At 39.7% G+C, this 23,550-nt stretch overlaps 1 protein-coding gene and 3 non-coding genes across 6 annotated transcripts in view; 3 read left to right on the forward strand and 1 right to left on the reverse strand.

The window, feature by feature from the left end:
* Positions 1-623: 623 nt before the first annotated feature.
* LOC110062191 (phosphatidylinositol 4-kinase alpha-like) overlaps positions 624-23,550 on the forward strand; it is a 31,237-nt gene continuing 8,310 nt past the window's right edge. For 2 of the 3 annotated variants that reach the window (XR_016206488.1, XM_089287100.1), the window contains exons 1-26: positions 624-854; positions 1,602-1,989; positions 3,218-3,477; positions 4,284-4,349; positions 4,657-4,756; positions 5,255-5,434; positions 5,967-6,111; positions 6,587-6,811; positions 7,263-7,542; positions 8,129-8,238; positions 8,949-9,108; positions 9,709-9,999; positions 10,705-10,915; positions 11,459-11,654; positions 13,545-13,629; positions 13,905-14,081; positions 14,663-14,875; positions 15,835-16,003; positions 16,592-16,719; positions 17,299-17,505; positions 18,289-18,497; positions 18,844-19,054; positions 19,704-19,748; positions 20,726-21,060; positions 22,237-22,327; positions 22,813-23,097. Coding sequence is in view for 2 of the 3 variants with exons in the window: in XM_089287100.1 (XP_089143226.1) it covers positions 639-854; positions 1,602-1,989; positions 3,218-3,477; positions 4,284-4,349; positions 4,657-4,756; positions 5,255-5,434; positions 5,967-6,111; positions 6,587-6,811; positions 7,263-7,542; positions 8,129-8,238; positions 8,949-9,108; positions 9,709-9,999; positions 10,705-10,915; positions 11,459-11,654; positions 13,545-13,629; positions 13,905-14,081; positions 14,663-14,875; positions 15,835-16,003; positions 16,592-16,719; positions 17,299-17,505; positions 18,289-18,497; positions 18,844-19,054; positions 19,704-19,748; positions 20,726-21,060; positions 22,237-22,327; positions 22,813-23,097 (4,983 nt within the window). In the remaining variant the exon portion in view is untranslated. The remainder of the gene's footprint in view (positions 855-1,601; positions 1,990-3,217; positions 3,478-4,283; positions 4,350-4,656; positions 4,757-5,254; positions 5,435-5,966; positions 6,112-6,586; positions 6,812-7,262; positions 7,543-8,128; positions 8,239-8,948; positions 9,109-9,708; positions 10,000-10,704; positions 10,916-11,458; positions 11,655-13,544; positions 13,630-13,904; positions 14,082-14,662; positions 14,876-15,834; positions 16,004-16,591; positions 16,720-17,298; positions 17,506-18,288; positions 18,498-18,843; positions 19,055-19,703; positions 19,749-20,725; positions 21,061-22,236; positions 22,328-22,812; positions 23,098-23,550) is intronic. The other variant, XM_089287101.1, reaches the window with a different exon arrangement.
* On the reverse strand, positions 12,301-12,373 carry Trnat-ggu (transfer RNA threonine (anticodon GGU)). Its single transcript has one exon. It is a non-coding gene; the product is annotated as a tRNA-Thr (tRNA).
* Trnat-ggu (transfer RNA threonine (anticodon GGU)) lies at positions 13,073-13,145 on the forward strand. Its single transcript has one exon. It is a non-coding gene; the product is annotated as a tRNA-Thr (tRNA).
* On the forward strand, positions 13,322-13,394 carry Trnat-ggu (transfer RNA threonine (anticodon GGU)). Its single transcript has one exon. It is a non-coding gene; the product is annotated as a tRNA-Thr (tRNA).

Consider the following 23,550-nt stretch of genomic DNA (forward strand, 5'->3'; position numbering starts at 1 on the left):
CTATAATCAGTGATACACTGTAACAAAATGAGCTTGCTAGCCGACTAAACTAGGTGATAGATACTGGACATTGACACAAATGGATGTATTTTAAATTAATCCATGCTTTCAAGTCATTGTTTTGCTCATCTTTGACAAGACTACTGAGGCTAATTTCACCTGCCCATCGAACCACCTTACTTCCATTTTCACTTGCCTAAGAACAAATTTACTTGCCTCGGGCAATCGGACCTAGATTTTTTCCTGCCCTACTGGACCTGCTGAGTTCTGGTTGTTTGGGGTGTCTGAATTTTAGTTGACATTTTCGACGGCTTTCTCTTCGAGTTTTGACTATTCTCTTAGTCTGTTTTGAGTTTTGACAGTTTTTTTGTTTTGTTTTCAGTTTCTGTCTGTTTTCGTTTTCGAGTTTTGGGCTCCTTGTTATCAATTTCACTAATCGCTCATGTAGGTAATCGAGTTGAAGCAGTCGAAACCGCCTGGCAGTTGGCATTTATTATTTTGACATGTCATCGTTTTCTTTTAAGAAACATTTCATTATTATGTCTGGGAAAAATTCGCCAAAGGACTTGTGGGGTTTTCGATCGTAAGATCTTGTGATGTATTTTGCGAGCTCTCTGAGTATTCGCAAGTAGCCAGAAATGCACAGTTCCTCATGCTACTTTTCAATACCGTGGGCTCACCTGACTCTCTGTGACGGAAAGCACCCGAGTACAACACGAACTTACTACGATTACCCACCGATCAGCCCACCGATACTAACAAACAAAATGGCGGTGGACGGTCCAAGACCAGCTGAATCTTTACGACATTTAGCCTGTTCTTTGGCTGCTTTAGATCCCGCACCTTGGGAAAAGGTAAGAATTGTAGATCAGTGGAAAATATGCTCAATGTATTCATTAGATTGGATGTCCGTAATATGGCAACCTCGAATTTTGACTTCGTATTTTTGCCGGACGTGGGTCCAAGCGAGCTTAAGCATTAAAAATTCTTATGGGTATAATTTTGAAGAGAAGCTAAGTCAGCGAAATCGGCCATCTTCACGACACAAGAAAAACATTATGTGAGGATTTTATGTAGATCCAAAAGTAAATCTAAAAGCATACACATCTGTATCTTAACGATTATCATCAGCTGTTTGTTTAGAATCCACTGTCAGCTACTACAACAACTAAGCTTAGGTTTACGTGAAGTAAATTCGTTGTAGCAAATCTATTTTAAGTTTAAGATGATATAATTAGTTAGTCTACAGTGTAAGCGTATTTTAGTGGAATCTCACTGTTTCTTCTCGAAATGATTGGCTGCCATCTTGAATTTTTGAAGCAGAGGAAGGTTGGGGAGAGAAAGAAATTTTTACTAAGGGGGTAGGCAATAGGGAAGAGGAATCACTGCTCGCTGATTTCCTCGGAAATTCTTAGAGCTCAAGAAGTGGGGGGTGGGGGGGGGGGGTGTTCAATGCTAGGAATTTTGAAGGAAAAATAATATGAAGCAAAAGGGATGAGGGTTTTAAGCGAAAAAAAAACTTCCACGGGAGGCTTGAATATTTCCTAGAACAACACACTTTTATCAGCTATTGATGTATGAATGATAATTTCTTTTTCAAGGTTAAGAAGCTGAGTCGATTGTGTCCTGCAAATCCGTCATCACCAAGTGATATGTTTATCCTTGATCAACGTGGTACTGACGGTATTCTGGCACTGGGTTTGTTCGAACTTCATTCTAATTTGCAGTACAAGGAAAAGATTATACCTTACTTGGTAGATGTACTGAAGGGCCTTCCAAATGCCAAATGGTTGGAGGCTAGGGAACCTGTTTCTTTAACAAAGAGTCCTCTGGCTGGTGAATTTGCATTTTGTTTTGTGACTCTTATGAGCGGATTAGCGGCTAAAGATAATACCTTGGATGGGGACATCATCAAAATGCAACTCAGTTTGTTCAACACCTTAGTTGACCAGTGTTGTGCTTATCCAGAGCTCATAGAGCACAAAAGAGGTGAGTCAGATTCACGTTATAACCGCTCAAAAATAAGTTACCACTGTCTTGCGAGATGCATCTTGTTTCTCTCAAGAGTGGTCTCAAGAGAAATGAGACGAGTCTCAAGAGAAACAAGACTTGTCTTGTTTCTTACGAGTGCACTGGAAGTACCAATACTTTGCAATCATCGGTATTTGAAACTGTTTTGTGTATGTGTATATTGGCCTTCCCATTAAATTACCCATCAACCTATGAAGAAATGTGCAGTACCAGAAAATATCCGTACCTCCTCCACAGAAGGGATTGGAATTTCCTTGGGGGGTGAGGGGTTCTCTAAGACCAAAAAATTTAAAGAACTGTATCAAGTTTAATTGGAATTTCCAGAGGGATTGGGGGGGGGGGGGGTTGGGCTTGGAAAAAATCGGAGAGCTTTAAGTAGGTATTTTAAGCTTACTCCATACCTTAACCTTTATGTATACCTGTGCAATGTACTGATTTGTAGGCCAGTTTGTCTGTCTGTTTAAAGGTCTGCCTACCTTCGAGCTGGTCTGCTATCTGTCTGCCTGCCTGCTTGTCTGTCCATCTGTCTGTCTACCTGTCTTTCTGTCTCTACCTGCCTGCTAGTTAATAATAATAATAATAAGAATAATAATAAGAATAATAATAATAAATAAGAATAATAATTATAATTATAACTTACTATAATAATAACAACTTTATTTAAGTGTCAAATGTGTTTAGCACTATTAAATGTGCTAACTGGGGACACTATCAATAAGTAAACAATAATTATTATTTCAAATACAACATAACCTAATAAGAAACCCAACTAGTTGGAGGATGACCAGTTGGCTATTTACACAACTCGGTTGAGGAGTTGAACTCAGGGCTACCGAGAACAAATCCAGATAGCAGTAGGGTGGAGGATTTGAACCAGGGACCTCCAGATTTCAAATCCAGCGCCCTAAACAACTCGGCCATGCCACCTCCAGTCTGTCTGTCTGTTTGCCTACCTCCTGGTTGGTCTGTTATCTGTCTCTCTGTTGGTCTGTCTGTCTGTCTGTCTGTGTGTCTGTGTGTCTGTGTGTCTGTGTGTCTGTGTGTCTGTGTGTCTGTGTGTCTGTGTGTCTGTGTGTCTGTGTGTCTGTGTGTCTGTCTGTCTTGGTAACCAGTGAACCATTATCTTTTAATAAACACTTTTTGTGGAGAAAACAAATGTTTATGACCCTGATCTCTCCCATTCTAGTGAATTTCTGTCGTACAACTGTCCCTCTTCTTCTTGGTGTGGCACAAGCGCTTGGTGTATCAAGTGTGTACGTGTCCGATCCCTCCCTGATCACACAATTACTGTTTCCTAACCACTCTGGTCAAGCCACACCCAAGGAACCTCAGTTACCCAGGGCATTAAGTCGATCTGCCCCAAGACGATTCTTGAGTTTTCCTCAAGGCAAGAGAGATGATAGTTACCATTTGTCTGATGAACAGTTGAATAACCTTATCACTAAGGTTAGTAATAAATTAATTAAGGCTTGTTCATGTTCAATGTAAGAGAGTTTTCAAGCAGTTTTGAACAAATAGTAACTTAGTGAAATATGTTGTTGGTTATCCAACCTTTAGATCAGAGGTAAACAGGATGTGTTTTCATTTCAAGCACTGCATTTAGAGTGTTTTCACTTGAAGAATAAAGCTATTCACAGTTTGTATTTGCTAAAAAAAAGTTAATTTCGCTTTGTTTCCTTATCAGAAGTAAAACCAAAACCAGTTGTGACTCACTTGACAATGTTGTCCAATGCTTTCCATCAGCAACACATATTTGCATAAAATTTTACTTGATTCACTGGATTGTCTGTGTTCTTTGTGATTGGCTAGAGTGATAAGTTTGGTTATACAATACTTACCGTATGTACAAAATTATTAAAAATCACTCTTTCTAGATATATGTATGATATATATTTTGTTCTTTTCTTTGACCTAAGAATAATTATATTAAAGAAGCCCAGTCACACTATTCTGAGTTATTTTGGCCTCGTACAAAATTACCTTTAAATTGAAGGAAACTGGAAAATAGTTGGTTACGGACTAAAGATAGAAAAACACCAAAGAGATAATAATAAACCATTTAGGAACAAGGATGGTTAAGGATGGAGACGATTAACACAGATTACAAGTGGAAAACTTGAAAAATTTATGATGAACTTTTCAAGATATGTAAACCATGATATAGCTCCTTTAATTTTACCAAAACTTTAAGGAGATGTTGAAACCAATTTGATGATGTATGTGTACCAACTTACCAACTTTTTTCTTTATAGGTTGAGCAATTGATTAGTCCCCAAATTCTTCAAGGTCTAGACAATGTCTTGTCAGACTGCCTACAGGTAAGATTCTATTTCTTGCAGTACATTTTACATGACAATTTCAGAGACTTTCAGAGGTGTAGTAGATTATTAGAGGTGTTAGTAGTAGACTTCTAGAGGTGTAGTAGATTTTTAGAGGTGTAGTAGACTTTTAGAGGTGAGGTGTAGTATACTTTCATAGGTGTAGCAGTTGTTTAGAGGTGTACAGTAGTAGACTTTTTGAGGCGAGTAGCCATGGTCTTCCAGTTTGCCTTGTTATCAATAGGCTTAATAACACTTTTTACTAACAGTTGTCATTCCTTATTATTATTATTTTGTTTTCCTGCAGGCTGGAGCATTACTGAACAAATTTCCATTCCAGTCATTCAGTGAAGCTATAATGTTATCCATGGTGACATTATTGAGAGATCTCTGTCAGAATACTCCAGGTAACAGCTTGCTAAGTATACATGTAGCATACAGTGCTCAGTGTTTGACCGGTCACAGGTCACAGTTCAAGGGAAAAAAGTTCTTTATGGTCAGGTAATTTTATTTTGGGTCAGGGAAAATTGTCATTTTGAAGAAAAGTCACAGAAATTTGAGACCATTTTGCATGGCTTATTTAATACCATTGAAGGCTGGAAGTAATATTTGGGGTCATTGTGATCTCAACAGGTAAATTTTATTTTTACTGGGGAAAAATCAGGGAATTTTGAAAACATCTTGAATTATTTGAATTATAGTTTGTCAGGCTTCAGACTGAAGCAACTGCTTGCTAAAAGCTTTAGGTAATCTTATTTCATAATGTAGTCAAAAGATGGCTTGCCTGGACGGCTTAAGGGGGTACTTGCATTCATGAGGAGAAAGGGCATCTACTGAATTTATTTATTACTAATTAAAGTTAAAACAGGTGGATTTTAATTTTGTTATAATTGGTGATCATCCAGGTATTTCTGTGAGTGTTGCAACAAGAGCCCATGAAGTTGGAAAGGTGGTTTTCACAACAGTGAAAGCAGAATTTCAAAAGAAGTCTGAGAATACTGCAGTGTCATTGCCATGGAAACTTCAAACTGTTTCGGCCAGCATCGATTTAATGGTGTGGACAGCAGCTTTGCAAGAGGAGCAAGGTGCTTTCTCCAAGCTGTAATCATTTGTTTGTAGACCACCATCATTATTTTGTTAATCGAAAAAGTGGGCTGATTAATTTTATTCCATGACTAATATTGGAACTTATTCTATTTAACAAATTGATGTGCATGTTTCATGAGTCTGTTATTGATCATGAATTCCGTCAAAGTATTGACAAAGCACAGTAGCTGTGGATTGCCGAGTGGATCCACAGACTACTTTGACAATGTTATAATGAAATTCATTGTCAGTAGCAGTACAGACGCATGAAAAACTGACGTCAATTTGTTTTTTACAATTATAACAAATTGTCAACTTGTCTGCTTTCATTTGCCGTGTCAGGATTGCATAAACTATGTCCACTTAGTGACTGAAAATTAGCCAGTGAGTGTGCAAGAAGTTCTGCAGTTACTGTAAAATTATTTATAGCAATGCTTCATTTATTTCACTTTCAAATGAATTTTTGTCCAGTTTATTGGGGCAGTCTAAAGGTAATTATTTAATGGTTGGTGTTTGTGGTCTCTTTTTCAGATGGTGATACACTTTGCCAAAATATTTCAGAGTTCTTGTGCTCCAATTTAGCAGTTTCCTTGGCCCAGAAAGGTAGTTGTCTCTTCATATTATGCTGTTTAGAAGGCCTTGCTACACTGGCAGAGAAAATACCATCACTAACAAGGTAAAGAAAAAAAAACAAATATTGTAAATAAACAAATGAACATTATTTACATGTCAGATTTGAAAAACAAAATTAACTTACAAATCTCTTTATTTTTGTGAACAATAATCTGATTTCAACTAGACTTGGCAGCAATGGGGCTCTAATAGCCTCTGGGCTTTTATTAATATTTATAGTTTCTCCTCATGCCTGTACTGTACTTATTAAATTATAATATTCTAGTCCTTTGCATATTTTTCTATGCTTTGTTAACATTCCATTTTGAAAATATTAAAATCCTAACACAGCACAGATGTTTAGGGCAATAAAACGAAAGAAATAGCATTGCAGTTGAGAGATGTATGTAAATTGTTTGAATTTCTTTTTGTAGTCCTGTAGTTAAGCCTCAGAGCCACATTCAAATTTTAATATTACTTTGTTAAAGATGATGTAACAGTTACAGCCTCATTGATTTTGCTGATTTCATCTTTTGTAGGCCTGTGCTCAACTCTCTGAAAGATTTTCTCCTTCAGCCTGCTCCTCTGCTTGTTAAGTTGTCTGAAACCGCCAAGAAGCCGACAGCAGCAAACATTGTGATGACAGTGTCATCAGAAACCAGTGTCAGTTGTCTCACAGTCGGTCAGTCATCTGGCTGGAAGAAAGACACAGAAGATTCTCCTTATCACAAAGTTAGAAGGGTTGCACTGGACAGTATATGCAGGTGCGAATAAATAAATAAATAAATAAATAAATAAATGAACAAACAAAAAATAAGGAATTGGAGAACATTTTCATCCACTGTTTCCAGATTGAATTAGAAATTGTTTAAAAGTGTTAGTTTTTGTGGAGAGACGTAAACCAGAGAACTCAGAGAAAAACCCTCAGAAAAACATGAGAACCAACAAAACACTTCAATCCACTTATGATGCCGGATCCAGGATTCGAACCCAGGCCACATTGGTGGGGGGCGAGTGCTCAACCCACTGCACCATCTCTGCTCCCGCCACCTGCTCCTGCCTGTCTGTAATAAAGTTACTGTAGCTTCATTGTCAGTAACATGTGCAATATACTTGTCTTACTCAAGGACACAACCCTATAACGTTTTATCATAATTTTCTAATTTATTAGTATTGTTGCCATGATTACAATGTACTTGCAACGTTTTGTGTTAGGGCTCTCAAATCAGGGCAAGCCATTGATGAGAACTGTGTCCAAGCATTTCTGGCATCTGTAGCCAACAGACTCTACATATCAGAAAGCAGTGATGGCAATTCTACTCTGATATCAACTAGTGCCATCCTTACATTGGGCTATGTGGCTTTCATGCTTCACTCAGTACCAAAGACAACAGAGTCTGTTCTCACAATCCTTCAGCAGAGATTCTGCCATCCTCCGTCACCTCTCGACCCTCTGATTGTGGAACAGCTGGGTTATCTGATTCTCAATGGATCGGTAAGGTTAACTGTGCTACTTTAGAGTGGTTTTCAATGAAGTGTTGTAAAACCAGAAGCATTGAACCAGGTACTTACCAGGTAGACTACTCAGCCAATCTCAAACCGTAGTAAAACCAAAATCAAAGTAACAGCCTGTCGTGAGTGATAACTTTCGACACTCAATTGAAAATTGCCCTTTTACTGGTGTAATTTGAGTGCACATGTACAGTCACACACACACACACACACGTCACATTTTGAAAGTCCCGTTATAAATTTGCCATACTTTGACACACATGTAGTAATATAACTCCTTGACTAGAAATGGTGGAGTTTTGTCCAAGCTGCAGCTACAATTTGTCAATTTGTCAATTAAATTTTCAATAATATTTGTTATTTCATTGTACATTGTGACACTTTATTTACTGTTTTACTGTATAAACGATGAGTGTTGTGTGAACATTCTGTCACTTTTACTGTGCTGTAATAAAAACACAAATAGATAAGTGTACTTTTTTGTTAAATACATATTTAACTTATGAATTTAGAGTTCTCTCAAGTAACTTACTAGATGTTATAAGCTGTTGTTTAATTTTTGATTGCAGGAACAGTGTTATCAACAGATCATGGGTATGTTTATGAAGATCACCGTGGATGCAGGTTCAATGGCTTACTCGCCTGAACCATCCATTAATGACAAAACAGAAGGTTATAGGTAAGCCTCCAAATAAAAATAATGACCCTGCTGATCAACACAGTCCTTAGCTTAAGGAAACATTCCTGCCAGAGCTCTGGTATTCTCACACTCCGATAGGTTGCAATTTCTCCACATGACTTTTTCAGTCTTGTAAGAGGCTTTGCCACCAAACAAAAGCAGATGTGTTTAAAATTTCATCACCTGTACAGGCTAGAGCTGGTCCAGAAATAAGCATCTACCTGTAGTCCTGTGTGGGTCTGCCATGTACATGTACATATCGACATTGCTGCAATTCAAAATTCACCAACAAATACATACCGGTAACTACTTATGCTTGTCTTGCCTTGCAGGACAGCTATTTGCTGCCTACCTGTACTTCTTACTAGTCTTGTTCACAACCATTTTGTGGTTGTCATGCAACAGGGAAGGGAGCATTGCATGCCATCCCCAAAATGGCTTTGAGGGAGACTAACTTTGCACTGGTCTTCACTAATCCTGGTTACCACCAATTAAATCTCTTACCTTAATCACTTCCTACTATGTCTATTGTCCTACTTGCTGTTACAAGACATTTTGACAGGGTTGCACCAAATGAAGATTTTCACAACCAACTGCATAAAAATTTAGTACTTGGCTAAATCACATGTATCGTAAGATTGGCTGGTCAGTAAAACAAATACAATTAACATTCTTCTGTTAAGCACTCTATTTGCTTTGTTCGTGTTTAGGCACTGTGGCCTTGCTGTAATCAATGCCTATTCTAATGTGGCTGCAAATCTTCAAGGGGAAGCACAGTTACAAGACTACTTAGTGCGGCTTCTGGAGCTGTTTGTACAACTGGGATTAGAGAGCAAGAGAGTCAGTGAAAAGGCTCCTGCTGCATTTAAGGTAAAGCTGTGTGATTTTGTGCTTTCTCCACAAAGTGCCAACAAGTTATAACAGGGTGATATTGAGAAAAGACAAGACACGCCACTTCACTTTTAGAGATCATTGATGAAACTTCTGGTCAATGAGTGTCGCAAAATTTAAGGTCTCGAGAGTCAGTCTGTCAAGCTGTGTTACATGTACTCCTCTGCGTCTAGACCTTCTATAAAAGTTGAGAGACCTCTCTCAAAGTATAACTTTGACATTAGCGAATCGCCCCTTGCCTTCCAAATCTCTAAGAAGATAGGGGATTTTCTCACATGTCGGTTAACTAAACTTAACCAGACTTTTGCTTTTTAATTTAAGATCAACCTTTTTGCAGTTAGCACTGAGATTTTTCTCTTAGTTCCAAGCGCAATAGTTAACAATAGTTAATGTTTTTCTGGAGAAAAGACATCAAAGATTCAAGCCAAAAAATCCCATTCTGACAAGTATGAGATTTTTGAAGTGGCTAAGAGTGGATACATGTTTGTATTGTGATCAATTTTGAATTTGGCATGCAAGTAACCAATCAAACACAAATATTAACTAATTTATTATAATAATTATTACTTATTCTTGCAGGCTTCATCAAGTGCTGGAAACCTTGGTGTGCTTATCCCTGTTATATCGATTGTGATGCAGCGTCTTCCAGTGATCAGCGACCCCAAGCCACGCCTTCACAAGCTGTTCCGAGATTTCTGGCTGTACTGTGTTGTGATGGGTTTTGGAGTAGAGGGCTCTGGTATTTGGCCTTATGAGTGGTACGAGGGTGTGTGCCAGATTGCGTCGAAGTCTCCTTTACTGCTTGGAACAGGTCATCTAAGATCAGAATTGATGTACAACTCAGCACTGCGGAATGACTCTGTAGCTCCAGTTAGTGAATTCTTCATTTCCTGAAGTCTTATATTTGCTTACATGCAGCTTTGCTTCAACACTCTTACTGGCTAGACATTACTTATGCACACATACACGAATTTGCTTAATCTTGTGCTGTAACATGCCCTGTAGAAAACACCAGAACTTTGTAATCTGATTTTGGGGAATCAGGGCTGTAGCCAGTAAAAAGCGAACCGAGGCACTTGTCTCTGTGAAAATATTTTATATCAGGATCTTGAAGAGGCCATGCGTTAAAAAAGGTATATGAAAGAAATGTTTTTGCTTTTCTCGATAATTAATGCCTCCGTAAGAATTTCTGTCTGGCTACGTACGACCCTGGGAATCTTTTAATTTTTGAAATAGTATAAATCTAGTTATTGTAGTCATTCAAAGCTTCAATCTAAATCCTCTTCAAAGACACTTTGAAAACACAAAAAAGCGGCCCCCAGCGCACGCTGCTGGGTTACTCACTATCTACAACAGAATAGATAGTGAGTAGCGTAGCCAATTAGAGAATGACATTCGTGATAGAACGCTAGTAGAGTTATACTAAAAATATATAGTTTCCAAAAGTGGTTTTTGCATAAAACTGATTAAGGCGGCTTCATACAATGTAATACATTTAGCCACTTATTGGCTTTTCCTCCTGGAAATTCAATTGTCTAGAATGGATTTTTTTCTTTATTATTTATCTCCTACCAGGCTGAATTGAATGAAGTCCGCACAAGTCTTTTGGAGACTTTAGGAAATCCAGCTGAGATCGTCACACTGGTCAATAAATTAAATTTTGGACAGTGCACTTACTTGCTGTCAGTGTACCGACTGGAATCTCTCAGGGTTTCCTCGGATCCTGGAAAATTTTATTCCATCTTTGACTACTTAGAAGACAAGGCTATTGAAAAGGATAAAGCTGGTATGTAAAATTGTCTGCTTCTTTTTAAATCATTGGTTAAAGCAGAACCTTTGAGAAGTGGGAGGCGCGTTGGCCACGTGGTTATTGCGCGTGACTCTAGATTGAGCGATCCAGGTTGGAGCCCTGGCCGGGGACATTGCACTGTGTTCTTGGGCAAGACACTTAACTCTCACAGTGCCTCTCTCCACTCAGGTGTATAAATGGGTACCGGCGAATTTATGACTAGCATCCATCTAGGGGAGGAGTGCAAATATTCCAAGACGCTTCATGCTATAAAAATCGGGATAAGCTCTGGCCTGATGGGCCACTTGGCTCGTATGCAGACTTTACTTTTAATAAGCATGGGCAATTCAACTTGAGGCTACATGTCATGAAACGGATAACTTACAGAAACCTAAATATACATGTAACAGATTTGCATTATGCAGTCACAGTAAGATTTTTTTCTAATTTTATTGGCGCAAAATATGTTGAGAAGCTAAACGTTGTGTGGGTACACATTAATGGTCTTTGATTTTAATTTCTGTGACCGTGACATTTCAGGAATCTGGCAGTGTATATCGGCGGTTGGGGATAAAGTTTTCTCAGTGTTTCTGGGTGTGATGTCCAATAAGCCAAGAACAACAGACAGAGAGACAGAACTGGAGCGACATGCACAGTTTTTGCTGGTCAAGTTTAATCACCTTCAAAAAAGAATCAGACGCGTTGCTGATAAGTATTTATCTTCATTTGTTGACAAGTAAGTTGACAGAGATTCATGAATGTGCCTCCTTTTTTTCGAATTATATACATAGTGTAGTCATCTCCTTTTATTTGGGAAGACACTTATTCAAATTGCATCGCGTCGCATCGCATGTCTTAACATCACATCGCATTGCATCGTATCATATCGCATGTTTTAACATCACATCGCATCACATCGCATCGCATCGCATCGCATCGCATCGCATCGCATCGCATCGCATCGCATCGCATCGCATCGCATCGCATCGCATCGCATCGCATCGCATCGCATCGCATCGCATCGCATCGCATTGGGTGAAATCAAATCTTTGTTCTAAACAGAATTCTAATTACTTGAAGTATACTTTTGATTAGATAACCAACTCTAATAATGACATCTATGTCCCGTACATGAAGTAATAGCGTCCTTCAAACAATTCCCTAGGACAAGTTTGCACATTCTAAGTTTTTTGCAATCGCCATTTGTAAAATGTTTTTTTACATTGAATTATCAGAAATGAATGTTGCATAAAAACTGTTTTGAAGTATATATGAAATAATTCATATTGAACTGCGGTAGTAGATGAAAGTGAAGTATGATCATCGCAGTACATTTTCCAATTTAAGCAACTGGAAAGAAGAAGCCTGAAAAAAAAAAATCACGGCTTCAACGGGATTCGAACCCGTGACCTCCGCGATACCGGTGCGATGCTCTACCAACTGAGCTATGAAGCCACACATTGGGAGCGAGGTCAATTAATTGAGTTCATATATTCCCGTGAGTGAAATGATGTGAAGTATATATGAAATAATTCATATTGAACTGCGGTAGTAGATGAAAGTGAAGTATGATCATCGCAGTACATTTTCCAATTTAAGCAACTGGAAAGAAGAAGCCTGAAAAAAAAAAAAAATCACGGCTCCCAATGTGTGGCTTCATAGCTCAGTTGGTAGAGCATCGCACCGGTATCGCGGAGGTCACGGGTTCGAATCCCGTTGAAGCCGTGATTTTTTTTTTCAGGCTTCTTCTTTCCAGTTGCTTAAATTGGAAAATGTACTGCGATGGTCATACTTCACTTTCATCTACTACCGCAGTTCAATATGAATTATTTCATATATACTTCACATCATTTCACTCACGGGAATATATGAACTCAATTAATTGACCTCGCTCCCAATGTGTGGCTTCATAGCTCAGTTGGTAGAGCATCGCACCGGTATCGCGGAGGTCACGGGTTCGAATCCCGTTGAAGCCGTGATTTTTTTTTTCAGGCTTCTTCTTTCCAGTTGCTTAAATTGGAAAATGTACTGCGATGGTCATACTTCACTTTCATCTACTACCGCAGTTCAATATGAATTATTTCATATATACTTCACATCATTTCACTCACGGGAATATATGAACTCAATTAATTGACCTCGCTCCCAATGTGTGGCTTCATAGCTCAGTTGGTAGAGCATCGCACCGGTATCGCGGAGGTCACGGGTTCGAATCCCGTTGAAGCCGTGATTTTTTTTCAGGCTTCTTCTTTCCAGTTGCTTAAATTGGAAAATGTACTGCGATGGTCATACTTCACTTTCATCTACTACCGCAGTTCAATATGAATTATTTCATATATACTTCACATCATTTCACTCACGGGAATATATGAACTCAATTAATTGACCTCGCTCCCAATGTGTGGCTTCATAGCTCAGTTGGTAGAGCATCGCACCGGTATCGCGGAGGTCACGGGTTCGAATCCCGTTGAAGCCGTGATTTTTTTCAGGCTTCTTCTTTCCAGTTGCTTAAATTGGAAAATGTACTGCGATGATCATACTTCACTTTCATAAAAACTGTTTGTTTTCAATTAGTAATTATGAATTATGACTTCTATAACAAAGATGTTTTCCTTGTCACGTTAAGGTTTCCACATCTCTTATGGAATGGCAAAGTCCTTCATTTTATGTTGGATCTACTTCAGGAATTGTCCAAGTGTCTAAACCATCCAGTAAGTTTACAAAAGTAAACAACTTTCATTTTGTTTTTTTTTTTTCTCTAATCCTGATTCAATCTAAAAGATGATTTGAGGTTGAGACTTTCCCACTCTAAGAAAAAATATCCTGCTGACAGCAATACAAAATTTTACCTTACGGATAAAGCTAAAGACAGACGAAAAAGGGCTCATTTTTACCATTTGTTGTTTGTGGCCAATGTCATTCTTGTCACCTATCTATTTTTCGAGTATTTAACACTGACCAATGATGTTATTCTCTTCACATTCAGAATGAAAACCATCAGACAATTGAGATCAATGTGCCCAGCTCTGTGCCGTTCAGTTTGATTGTCCCAGAAGAGATGGACGGTCGTGAAGGGACAGTCAGAGATTTCGCAGCTCGTTGTAGTGGTATAATCATGGAGGCGATCAAATGGGCGCCAGAGACGACAAGATCACTACTGCAGGTAGGCAGAATGAAAACTGAAAAAAAAAAAAAAAAAATCTAGAAAAGCCCCTTTCTTTGGAGCTCGCCACCCCGCGGAACCTCCCTCTAGAATGTCAATTTTGTATTAAACTAATAAAATATATAACGTACTCTGAATAAAGATATTTAAAAAAAAAAAGTTTTTGGCTGCTAAAACTGCTCTCTCCAACGAGGGAATTAATGAAACAGGCGTTTAAAATTATAAAATAATAATATATATTGTGTGATAAAAAGAATATAATAGAATAACATTGAGGAACTACATGACTAAGCAGTTGTCTACCACAATTCTAGTCGTTTTTTGTGGAGATATCTTTAGAAGAAAATAGAAACAACCATCTATTTTATGTGTGCCATCTGATTTATGATTTCAATCACCTCCCCTCTCCCTTAACTTTCCTTTCCCACTTTATCCCCTCCCCTCAATAATTCACTTCCCCCCCCCCCCCCCCCACTTCTCCTCAGGGGGCTTACACGCTATCTACAGTTGGGTGCGTGGGCCAGTAGGGAAAATATCTTCGTTTGTGTATTTAATTTTAATTTCTGTTTCATTTACGGCAGGATTATTTCATGAAGCTGGAGAATGCGTCTCAGGGTGTGTGTTATCACACTGGTCTGTCCCTTGCTACAGAGAATGTGCTGCAATACGCTGGATTAAACCCTTCCTCTATAGCTGTTAGTGGTGTGTTCCTGGAGAAACGACCAAACTGTGTGAAACAGGACAGCTCTCAGATGGTGTCAGGTCTCACACTGAGGAGTAGATACCTAGGAGAGGTAAACAGAACTTTCCTTGGTAAAATTCTAAGTGAAAATGCGAAATACACAGTTTGTAAGGGGTTTTCACGGATTTCGTATTTATTGAAAGGTTGCTGCAGGTTTGCTTATACCCTTTTCATAAACGGACCTTTCTCATAAATGGCTTTTGCAGTTATTAAATAAACCTTACTGACCTCGTTTTTGGGTTGATTATTCAAATGAATTTTTACTCTCAAACGAGGTTAGTGAGGCTAATGTAATGCATACAAGATAATTTTGAATTGGCAACCATTAACCAAATGGGTCTATGCGTATCGCAGATAACGTCTTTGTTATTATGATCTGTAAAAAATATTTTCTGCTTAAGAAATTAAAGGAAATTATGCTGTACGCTTAAGGTTATTCCCCAGTATTGCATTGCGCATCCCTACTGCGCATAATTTCACGCGTGATTAGCGCGCGCGCAGTAAAGAATGGCGGCTTTTTCTTTACAGCTGGATCTCGCCATAGAGGTAAATCGTCATTTTCTCGCAAACGAGTATGGTGACCTATTATTTTTTTCTGTTGTTTTGAATTGAGAAATAAATTTCTCTGTGTAAAATAAATATGGACCAATTCTCAGTGTAGAACAAAAAGCAATCGTCGGAAACGTGAATTTAGCAAGCAATCGTGACTACAATCGTGGTGCTATTATAAGGATTTATATGGGTGTAAACAAGGTGCTGTTGCTCCTAAACGAACATGGGGACCCCTCATTTTTATTTCAAAATTTAAGTTCCTATAATATAAACAATCAATAGGCAAAGTTTCACAAAAATCTCAGTGTAGGTTCTATTTTAGTGGAATGACCTTAAAAGGTTTTGGAACAGTTATTTCGGTCGACAGCTACAAAACCAATTGAAAAACGCTATTGCCAGATCTAAAGCCACTAACATTAGATAATCAGAAGACCTTACAGAGTGTTACTTCATCTTTAGATTTTTGGAATGAGGGAATTACTGACTTGTCAGAGTCCTAATAACCAAGATGTGAATGGTGCATTATCAACCATGTTAAACAAGCAGTTAGTAGAGGCCAAGTCAAGTGACGAATATTCCTTTGTGGCAGCCATGTTCAGAGCTTCCGCATTTCTTGTCACTTCGAAAGGTACAGAAATAGCAAGGAAATAATATGAAGTCGTTCTCTGTGGTTTTCATATCCTACCGTATCCTTTACTGACCCCGTGAGGCGGACGACCTTTTTTTCCCCGATTCGGATACTGAAAGCTATCGTAGGGAAGAACTTTTGCCCTTGCTCTTGAGTATTCGCCGGAATTTGAATAGCTTCTTTACTCCACTTATTTTCTTATTTTCAAAATCTTTCGTTGTTACATGTTGGCATTTTTTATTAGAAAAATAATAATAATTAAAAAAAGACGTTATTTGCTGGCTTTCATCGGTCCTTATCGAGAGAAATTTGGCCTTGTACTTGAAATGAGCCTACGACCCCGGGCCGTACGCACAAGACCTCGGCAAAGTCTTTCTCGATAGCGACCTCCCGCTGGCAAATAACATATATATCTTTAGATAAGAATGATAACAATGTGTTCACCAATGGATTAAGAAGTCCTAAAGTTGGATTTATGAACATAACCTTAATCAAAAGCGTATAAATTTTATTATGCTATCGAAAAGCGATTTTCAAACGTTCGGGCGTTACAAGATTACTAAAGATTACTATTTAACCCCGTCTCAGGTGTTGATCGTGAGTTGCTTCATAATGTATGCTGGTGCCCAGCTGATCTGTTCACTGAACTGTCCATGTCTACTGCTGTGTCGTGCTGGGAGTGGATCATGGGAGCCAGGCAAGACTTGGAACTGCCTGTAAGTCAATGACAAACGTCTGTCTCCTGTATTTCTTCTTTCAATGTAAATGCCTTATCAAGGAGATAAGGGATTGGGGGAATAAAAGAATCATGATAAGACGAGATTCTCGTTTCACCACCAGCAAATTCACAGAATTTGTAACATTAACTGAAGGTGCGGGGTTTCTTAAATAATAATTTGTATTTTAGAGTTTTCTAATGTCTCTCTGAAACTAAAACCAACGAGATCGTTTTGACCAATCACAGCAAATGTAAGAAACGCGGTCCACCAATCAGAACTGGAAATAGAACATGCAACCGGTGCCAAGCGCGGGAAAGAGTCAAATCGGTTTAAAACGTGGAACCAGTGAAAAGCGCGGGAAAACTTTTAACCGACGCCAAGCGCGGAAAAACGCGGGAAGCCAGGTCGCGATTTGTCCTGGTGTCACTCCTGATTGGTTGTGGTGCCCAATATTTTTAGCCAATTACAGAACCTAAACATACGCAAAGCCAAATTAAACTATAATAACATTTGGCAGTCACTATTATAACAGCGGTATTCTTGATTATTCAGTGTAGTAATGTCATACGTTTTCAGCTGTCGAGTAAAATCAGCGCAGCTTGGCAGTGGACTGTTTGCCGTCGCATTGGTTTATTTGCGGCAGACTTGAAAGTCGAAAGCCCGCTAGCAGCTTTCTCTGACAGTAGATCCCCACCCACACCCCCTAATGTTGCTCCGCATGACATCTGGATCAAGTTCCTGGCGCGGAGGTTTCAGGTCATCAAATACTACAGTTATGACCAGGTGAGTTATAACAAGACGCCCTCCGTGGTTGGGAGGGGGGGGGGGGGGGGGGAAGGACTCTTACATGAAAAGATCGGGGATGCTCGTTGTCTTGCTCAGGGGTTTAAATCAAGGTGTTTTAGTCACATTTTCTGGCGAGCATCCCCGACCTTTTCACATTGAAGTCCCTCCGTGAGAAGTCATTCTGTCGGACCAATCAGATATTAGGTCCTTGTTTAGCGATGTCAATCACGCCCCCCCTCCCCCCCCAAGCAACAGGTAACTAGACAAAACGCGATTGAGAAGAACAGATCGAAAAAGAAAATTCAAAGTTTCAGCAATTTGAGCTTTTGCACACCTAAGATCAGTTCGCTTATTTATGAATTAAAAAAACATTTTTTTCCAAACTTCTCTAATTTTGCGATCATACTTGGAGAGCAGCCAAGAAGAGAATTGAACATTTGGCCAAGTCAACCCTGAACAAAAAACAATAACAACAAGCTTTATTTCTCCAATTCTGTCCTCTTGACACTATTACAGATATTTACACCTATTTAAAAGAGATAGAGGAGGAGCTGGATACCTGAAATTACTTAGATAGTTAAATATAACTGAAATAACAACTGAGGACTTGTGGTCAGAAAGCAAAATTATGAGAAGAATATTTCAGGCAGAGGCGCGCGATGAGGGTTGATGAATTCCATTAAAAGTGCCTAGACTGTTTCTTTCCCTCCCCCATCAAGAACGTCTATCTCAGTCTCTGACGTTCAGTTTTGCCTGATCGTTTATTTGTGTTCTTTCTAGGTAGAGATATTCGCCACAATGCTCCAGCGTTGTCTTCCACTGTGCGTCGAAAAGAGGAATGTTCTGTCTCGTCATATTGCCGCACTCAGAGCTCGGTTTAGACTTCTTCATCTCGGCCTGTCCATGCTACAGGGAGATTTCTTAACCAACTCTGTCATGAAAAATGTTCTACGAGAGAGGATATACTACAACGCTTTGGACTATTTTAGGTAAAATATTTGTAACAACAGAACTGTGCGTAAAGTTTACAAAATGTAACTCTGCACCTCGGCCAAAATACTCAACATCGCCTCAGTTTTTTTTTCTTCAAAATACGTGTAGCATCTCTGATTGGTTGTTGCTAGGCTGCGATTTTTCGCGCGCAAGCAGCAACCAATCAGAAACGCCACGCGGATCTCTGCTGAGCTGCGTCATCACTATGACATTTTCGGTTCCAATCTTACGTGGTATCGAGCTCGGGAAGAATTAAGCGCGTGAAGACAAAATTCAACTGTTTACTGATCCGTTTTGCTTGATCAAGGGCATTGCTGTTCATTGTTGTGTTATTTTCTACAGCATTGAACCCATGTGGCCTGTGAGTAAGGATACAGAGCTACGTGAAGACGTTCAAGTGTTGATCAAGTTCTGGCAGGCAATGCATTCCGACAAGAAGTACATGAAGTTCTTCATGTTAGCACCAGTACACGCTACTGGACTGTTGCCTCAAAGCTCTTCAGGAGGGTCTCAATACACTAGTGGCTCATCTGGGTTAGGTCCTTATCTGCAGGTACGTTTAACACCATCCTGTTTTTGGACATGTGCTGTGAACACGTGGGCAAGTAACATGCAGGCTGTGTAACAGGGACGCGCGTAGCTGAAGGTTTAATGTTAAAATCTCAAGAGAATTAAATGGACTTATTCGGCCTTCAAGAAGTTACTACTGCAATTTTGGCAATATAGAAACATACTATAAATGTCACTGAGCAGTAGGTTGGTACTCTTAAAGTGTTCACAAGAGCCTCTTAATGAGGGCCCTTCCTATAAGAGGACGCTGAATTTATGTCCTGCTCAGGACAGCACATTGTATAAGTCACTGAAGCCCCTCAATGATAAGTGTTAGTCGAGTTCAACCCTATCAAAGTCACAATGACTTACCAGTTGCTCGTGTTAGCTTTTATGTTATTTATTCTCTACTATGCTGAAACTGCTTTTACCTGCAGTTGTTTGTTTGTTTTTTTAATGCGTTGATTCTTACGGAGCTGGCGTCGCGGGGATCCCTAGAACAGCGCGGTGTGTGCGAATAGCACGCAAATTTCTCGCGAGTAACACGCGAGTCACGCGCGGATCACCTTCTAGCGTGATTCCTGTAACATGACTTGTCTCGTTGAATACTAATCATATGATAAACAGTTAACTGCCTAACGACATTGTCACAGGTTCAAGGAAGACGCAACTCATATGGGCTTTTTGTGGCAGAAATGGTAATGAACAGCACATTGCACTGACCTGCACTGATATCTGTTAAGAAGTGTGCGTAGAGAACTCTAAGCACATACATACCGCCAGCCGCATAATACCTCATGTATGCGGCTTGACGTGACTTCTTTCATTTGTTTGCTTTGTGCTTGGGTCTTTTTGCCCCCGTGAACGATAATTTGAAGGTTTATTTTAATAACTTGAAGACAAAAACGCGGTTGTAGAGCTGTTTTCCTGAACAAGATCACGAGTGAGATTGCACCTTTTATGGAAAAATCAGGGAAAATTGTCTTCAGTTAGGCGATAAAGGTTATAAGCTTTCGTCTGACTATAAGACTTGTAGACTTGTCTAAGGGCGCTTCACTCCAGGGCCCAGTCGTTCAAAAGGTGAGTAACGCTATCCTACTGGATAAATTGCTCTCCAGTTGACAATTGTTCACAAAACAATATATGCTATCCACTGGATAGAGACTTATCCGGTGCCTAACGTTATCCACTCTTTGAACAACCGGGACCACAAGTGTAAAAGTAAACGCGACAAAGCCGATATGTGTTGTAAGTAGTCGAGTAGTTCAACGTTTCTTCATGAAAGTACACAGAGTTTTGGCACGAAGATCACGAAAACTCTAATTATACAGTAATCATGATTCTCCTACAGTGTTGAAATGCCAAGAACTGTGATCTTATAGCGGTGGACTACCACTACTCGTAATACTAGTCGTTGTTGTGTTCGCTTTAACACACGCTTCTGTTGGACAACTTTTCTCTGAACAGTTCTACACTCCTGGGAAGAAAGAGGACGGTGAGAGTAAAGTGCTTTGCTCAGGAACACCACGCAATGACCCAAGCTAGGTCATTAAAATTCCAAAATGTAACGGCGTTTCCTTTTTTTAATCTCTACAAGCGGTTAAACTGTATTAAGTTTAAAGTCCAGAAATGCCGCATAATTGTGATTTATCGCCTTTGGTTTCTGCTCTGTTAGGGCAACCGCTGGATGAATACAATACCGCTGTCCAGTAGTCTGTCTTCTCGGCGCTCAGCCACAGGGACGTCAACCGACAAAGAAACCACAGGTGGCCAACATATACTGAAGGATTACTTGAAGCGGCGTAACCTCATTCTAGCTTTGATACGCCGAGAGATTGAACGGCTTTCCACTTGGCATAATCCCATGGCTCGTCCAGAGCTCAGTTTTACTGGGGTGGAGTCGCTGGTGAACTGGGCTAATCAGACAGTTTTTACCGAGAGGATCTGGAGAGACCTGGTGAGGTTGGCTTGGCATATTTCACCGGATATCGCTGTATTTCTACCTGCAAGGTACGTTCACGTTTAACCCTTTCCTCCTCTTTAAAACTGGAAAAAATCTCGAATTTCGCTTCCAAAATAGTGGAAAACGAATAACAGCACGTAAATATCCGGCAATAACTTTCATTTGAATGGTCACACACTGGAATTTCATCCACAGACTTGAAAGTTAGAACCACCTTGTACAGGATAACAAACAGTACCACATGAAAGTACTGCTCAATAGGCGAATCTTTGCTAACGTCATTATTTACATTTTCCTCATTAACATACGACTTTGCGCATAGAAGGCATCATGCTAGACACGATTTTACTAGTAAAACTTAAAGAGCTTGTGAAACTTAGTAAGTGGTGAAATTTTTGGCTCTTTGGGTGTAATATTCGAGGAGAAATTGGCTTTCAAAAACATCAAAATTTCTGTGCGCTAATGAGCTCGTACATTCTTTGTAAAATTTTGAGCTTTTAAACCCTCGTCGCACAAAAAGTATTCAATACATCGCGCTCAAATTCCTTAGGACAGTTAATCGTGCTGTGCCCTTTCAATATTCAGTATTAATTTCTTTGTAACTCTATCAGAAACTGTATCGCTTATGGTAATGAGGCAAATATTGTAAACAAAGATTCTCCTATAGCTTTCATTTGAATGTTTACACACTAGGGTTTCATCTACAGACTTAAAAGTTAGAACCACCTTGTACAGCATAATAAACAGTACCACATGAAAGTACTGCTCAATAGCTTTCATTTGAATGGTCACACACTAGGGTTTTATCCACAGACTTAAAAGTTAGAACAACCTTGTACAGCATAATAAACAGTGCCACATGAAAGCACTGCTCAATAGCTTTCATTTGAATGGTCACACACTGGGGTTTCATCCACACACTTATAAAGTTAGAACCACCTTGTACAGCATAATAAAGAGTGCCACATGAAAGTACCGCTTAATAGCTTTCATTTGAATGGTCACACACTAGGGCTTCATCCACAGACTTAGAAGTTAGAACAACCTTGTACAGCATAATAAACTGCATCACATGAAAGTACTGCTCAATAGCTAGGGTTTCATATACTGACTAAACCCGGTGTCACGCAGCTCGGTCGTTTCGAGACAACCTGTCTACCTGTCACCATAGATACACTGCAGTACCTAAAGCTATTCTTACTCCACCATGTATCACTTTGTAGGTTTAAAGAAATATCAGCAGTTCACAAAGAGGTCAGTCGGCTCGTCAGGATCCACCCCACTGCTGTAGCAGATTTACCTGAAGCGATTCAGGTAAGATGGAACTCACATCTGTAGAAAAAGCTTCCTGGCTCGTTGGACAGTTTTGGAATCTAGTACACCTACTGGCGTGTTCTCTATTGTTTTTGGTTTGCTTTAATTTTCATTCTTATTGAACTCTTGAGTATACCCTTCATTGTGGAGCGTGATCACTCGTTTGACGGACAGTAAGTGACTGCACTGTGAGAGTAGAGTACCCATTAAAAACAAAACAAAACAAAACAAAACAAAACAAAAAGACTTCCGGCGGCCTTGGCACGTACCCATACCACTCGATCTGGAGTCTAGAACGCTAACATCTAGGCAACCGCGCCTTCTGTGCTTAGACACGGTGAGAGTTGAATAAAATTATCGTCAAAACTACGTTAAGCCCGTCAACTCTAGCGGACTCGTGCTTCGTTTGATCTAGACTTAAAACAAGTTTTCTTGTCAGTGTTCCTTTTTACCAAAACTTAAACATCTTCGATTATCTTCCACAGTATCTCGTCACTGAAAAAAACATCAAAGCCGATATCCCGGAGTTGACGCATGTTCTGTGTTGGGCAGCCATTCCTCCTGTCCAGGCTATGGCGTACTTCTCACAACAGTACCCACCCCACCCCCTGACAGCACAGTATGCGTTCCGTGTTCTCCAGTCCTTCCCGCCAGACGCCATCTTGCTGTACATTCCTCAGCTGGTACAGGCCACGCGCTATGATGCTCTGGGGTTCGTTAGTGAGTACATTTTGTGGGCCGCCCAGCATTCGCAGCTTCTCGCTCATCAGGTAGGGGAAAACCATTTTTGTTGTGTTTCTTGTTGTTTATTTATTTCCAAAGCAACGCTAATCCTCGATTAGGATCAGGGTTGCCTTCGCGCAATAGGACTGGTGATCAAAGTTTTGCAGAGTGCACGAACACATACTTATGCAGATTTTTGGCCGATCTGACATTTTTATGTTTGTGTACAGAGCATAAAAAAAGACACAGTTACACCGACTGAGATCCACAGGGACATCAGCTTATTAGGACGCTGGAGGCGGTGTGGCCGAGTAGTTTAGGGCGGTGGAATTGAAATCTGAAGGTCTCTGCTCCAAATCTTCCAGCGTACCGCGGCAATCTGAATGTTTTTTTTTTTTTCGGAAGTCCCGAGATCTCGTTGTGTAAATAGCCAACTGGTCAACCTCCAACCAGTTGGGATTATTAATAGTTTATGTTCTATTTGCAATATAAGTTTAGTT

The sequence above is a fragment of the Orbicella faveolata genome, unplaced genomic scaffold (genome assembly GCF_042242905.1).
Source record: "Orbicella faveolata isolate gen_17 unplaced genomic scaffold, um_ofav_v1 contig_14, whole genome shotgun sequence".
NCBI classification, from domain to species: Eukaryota; Metazoa; Cnidaria; class Anthozoa; order Scleractinia; family Merulinidae; genus Orbicella; species Orbicella faveolata.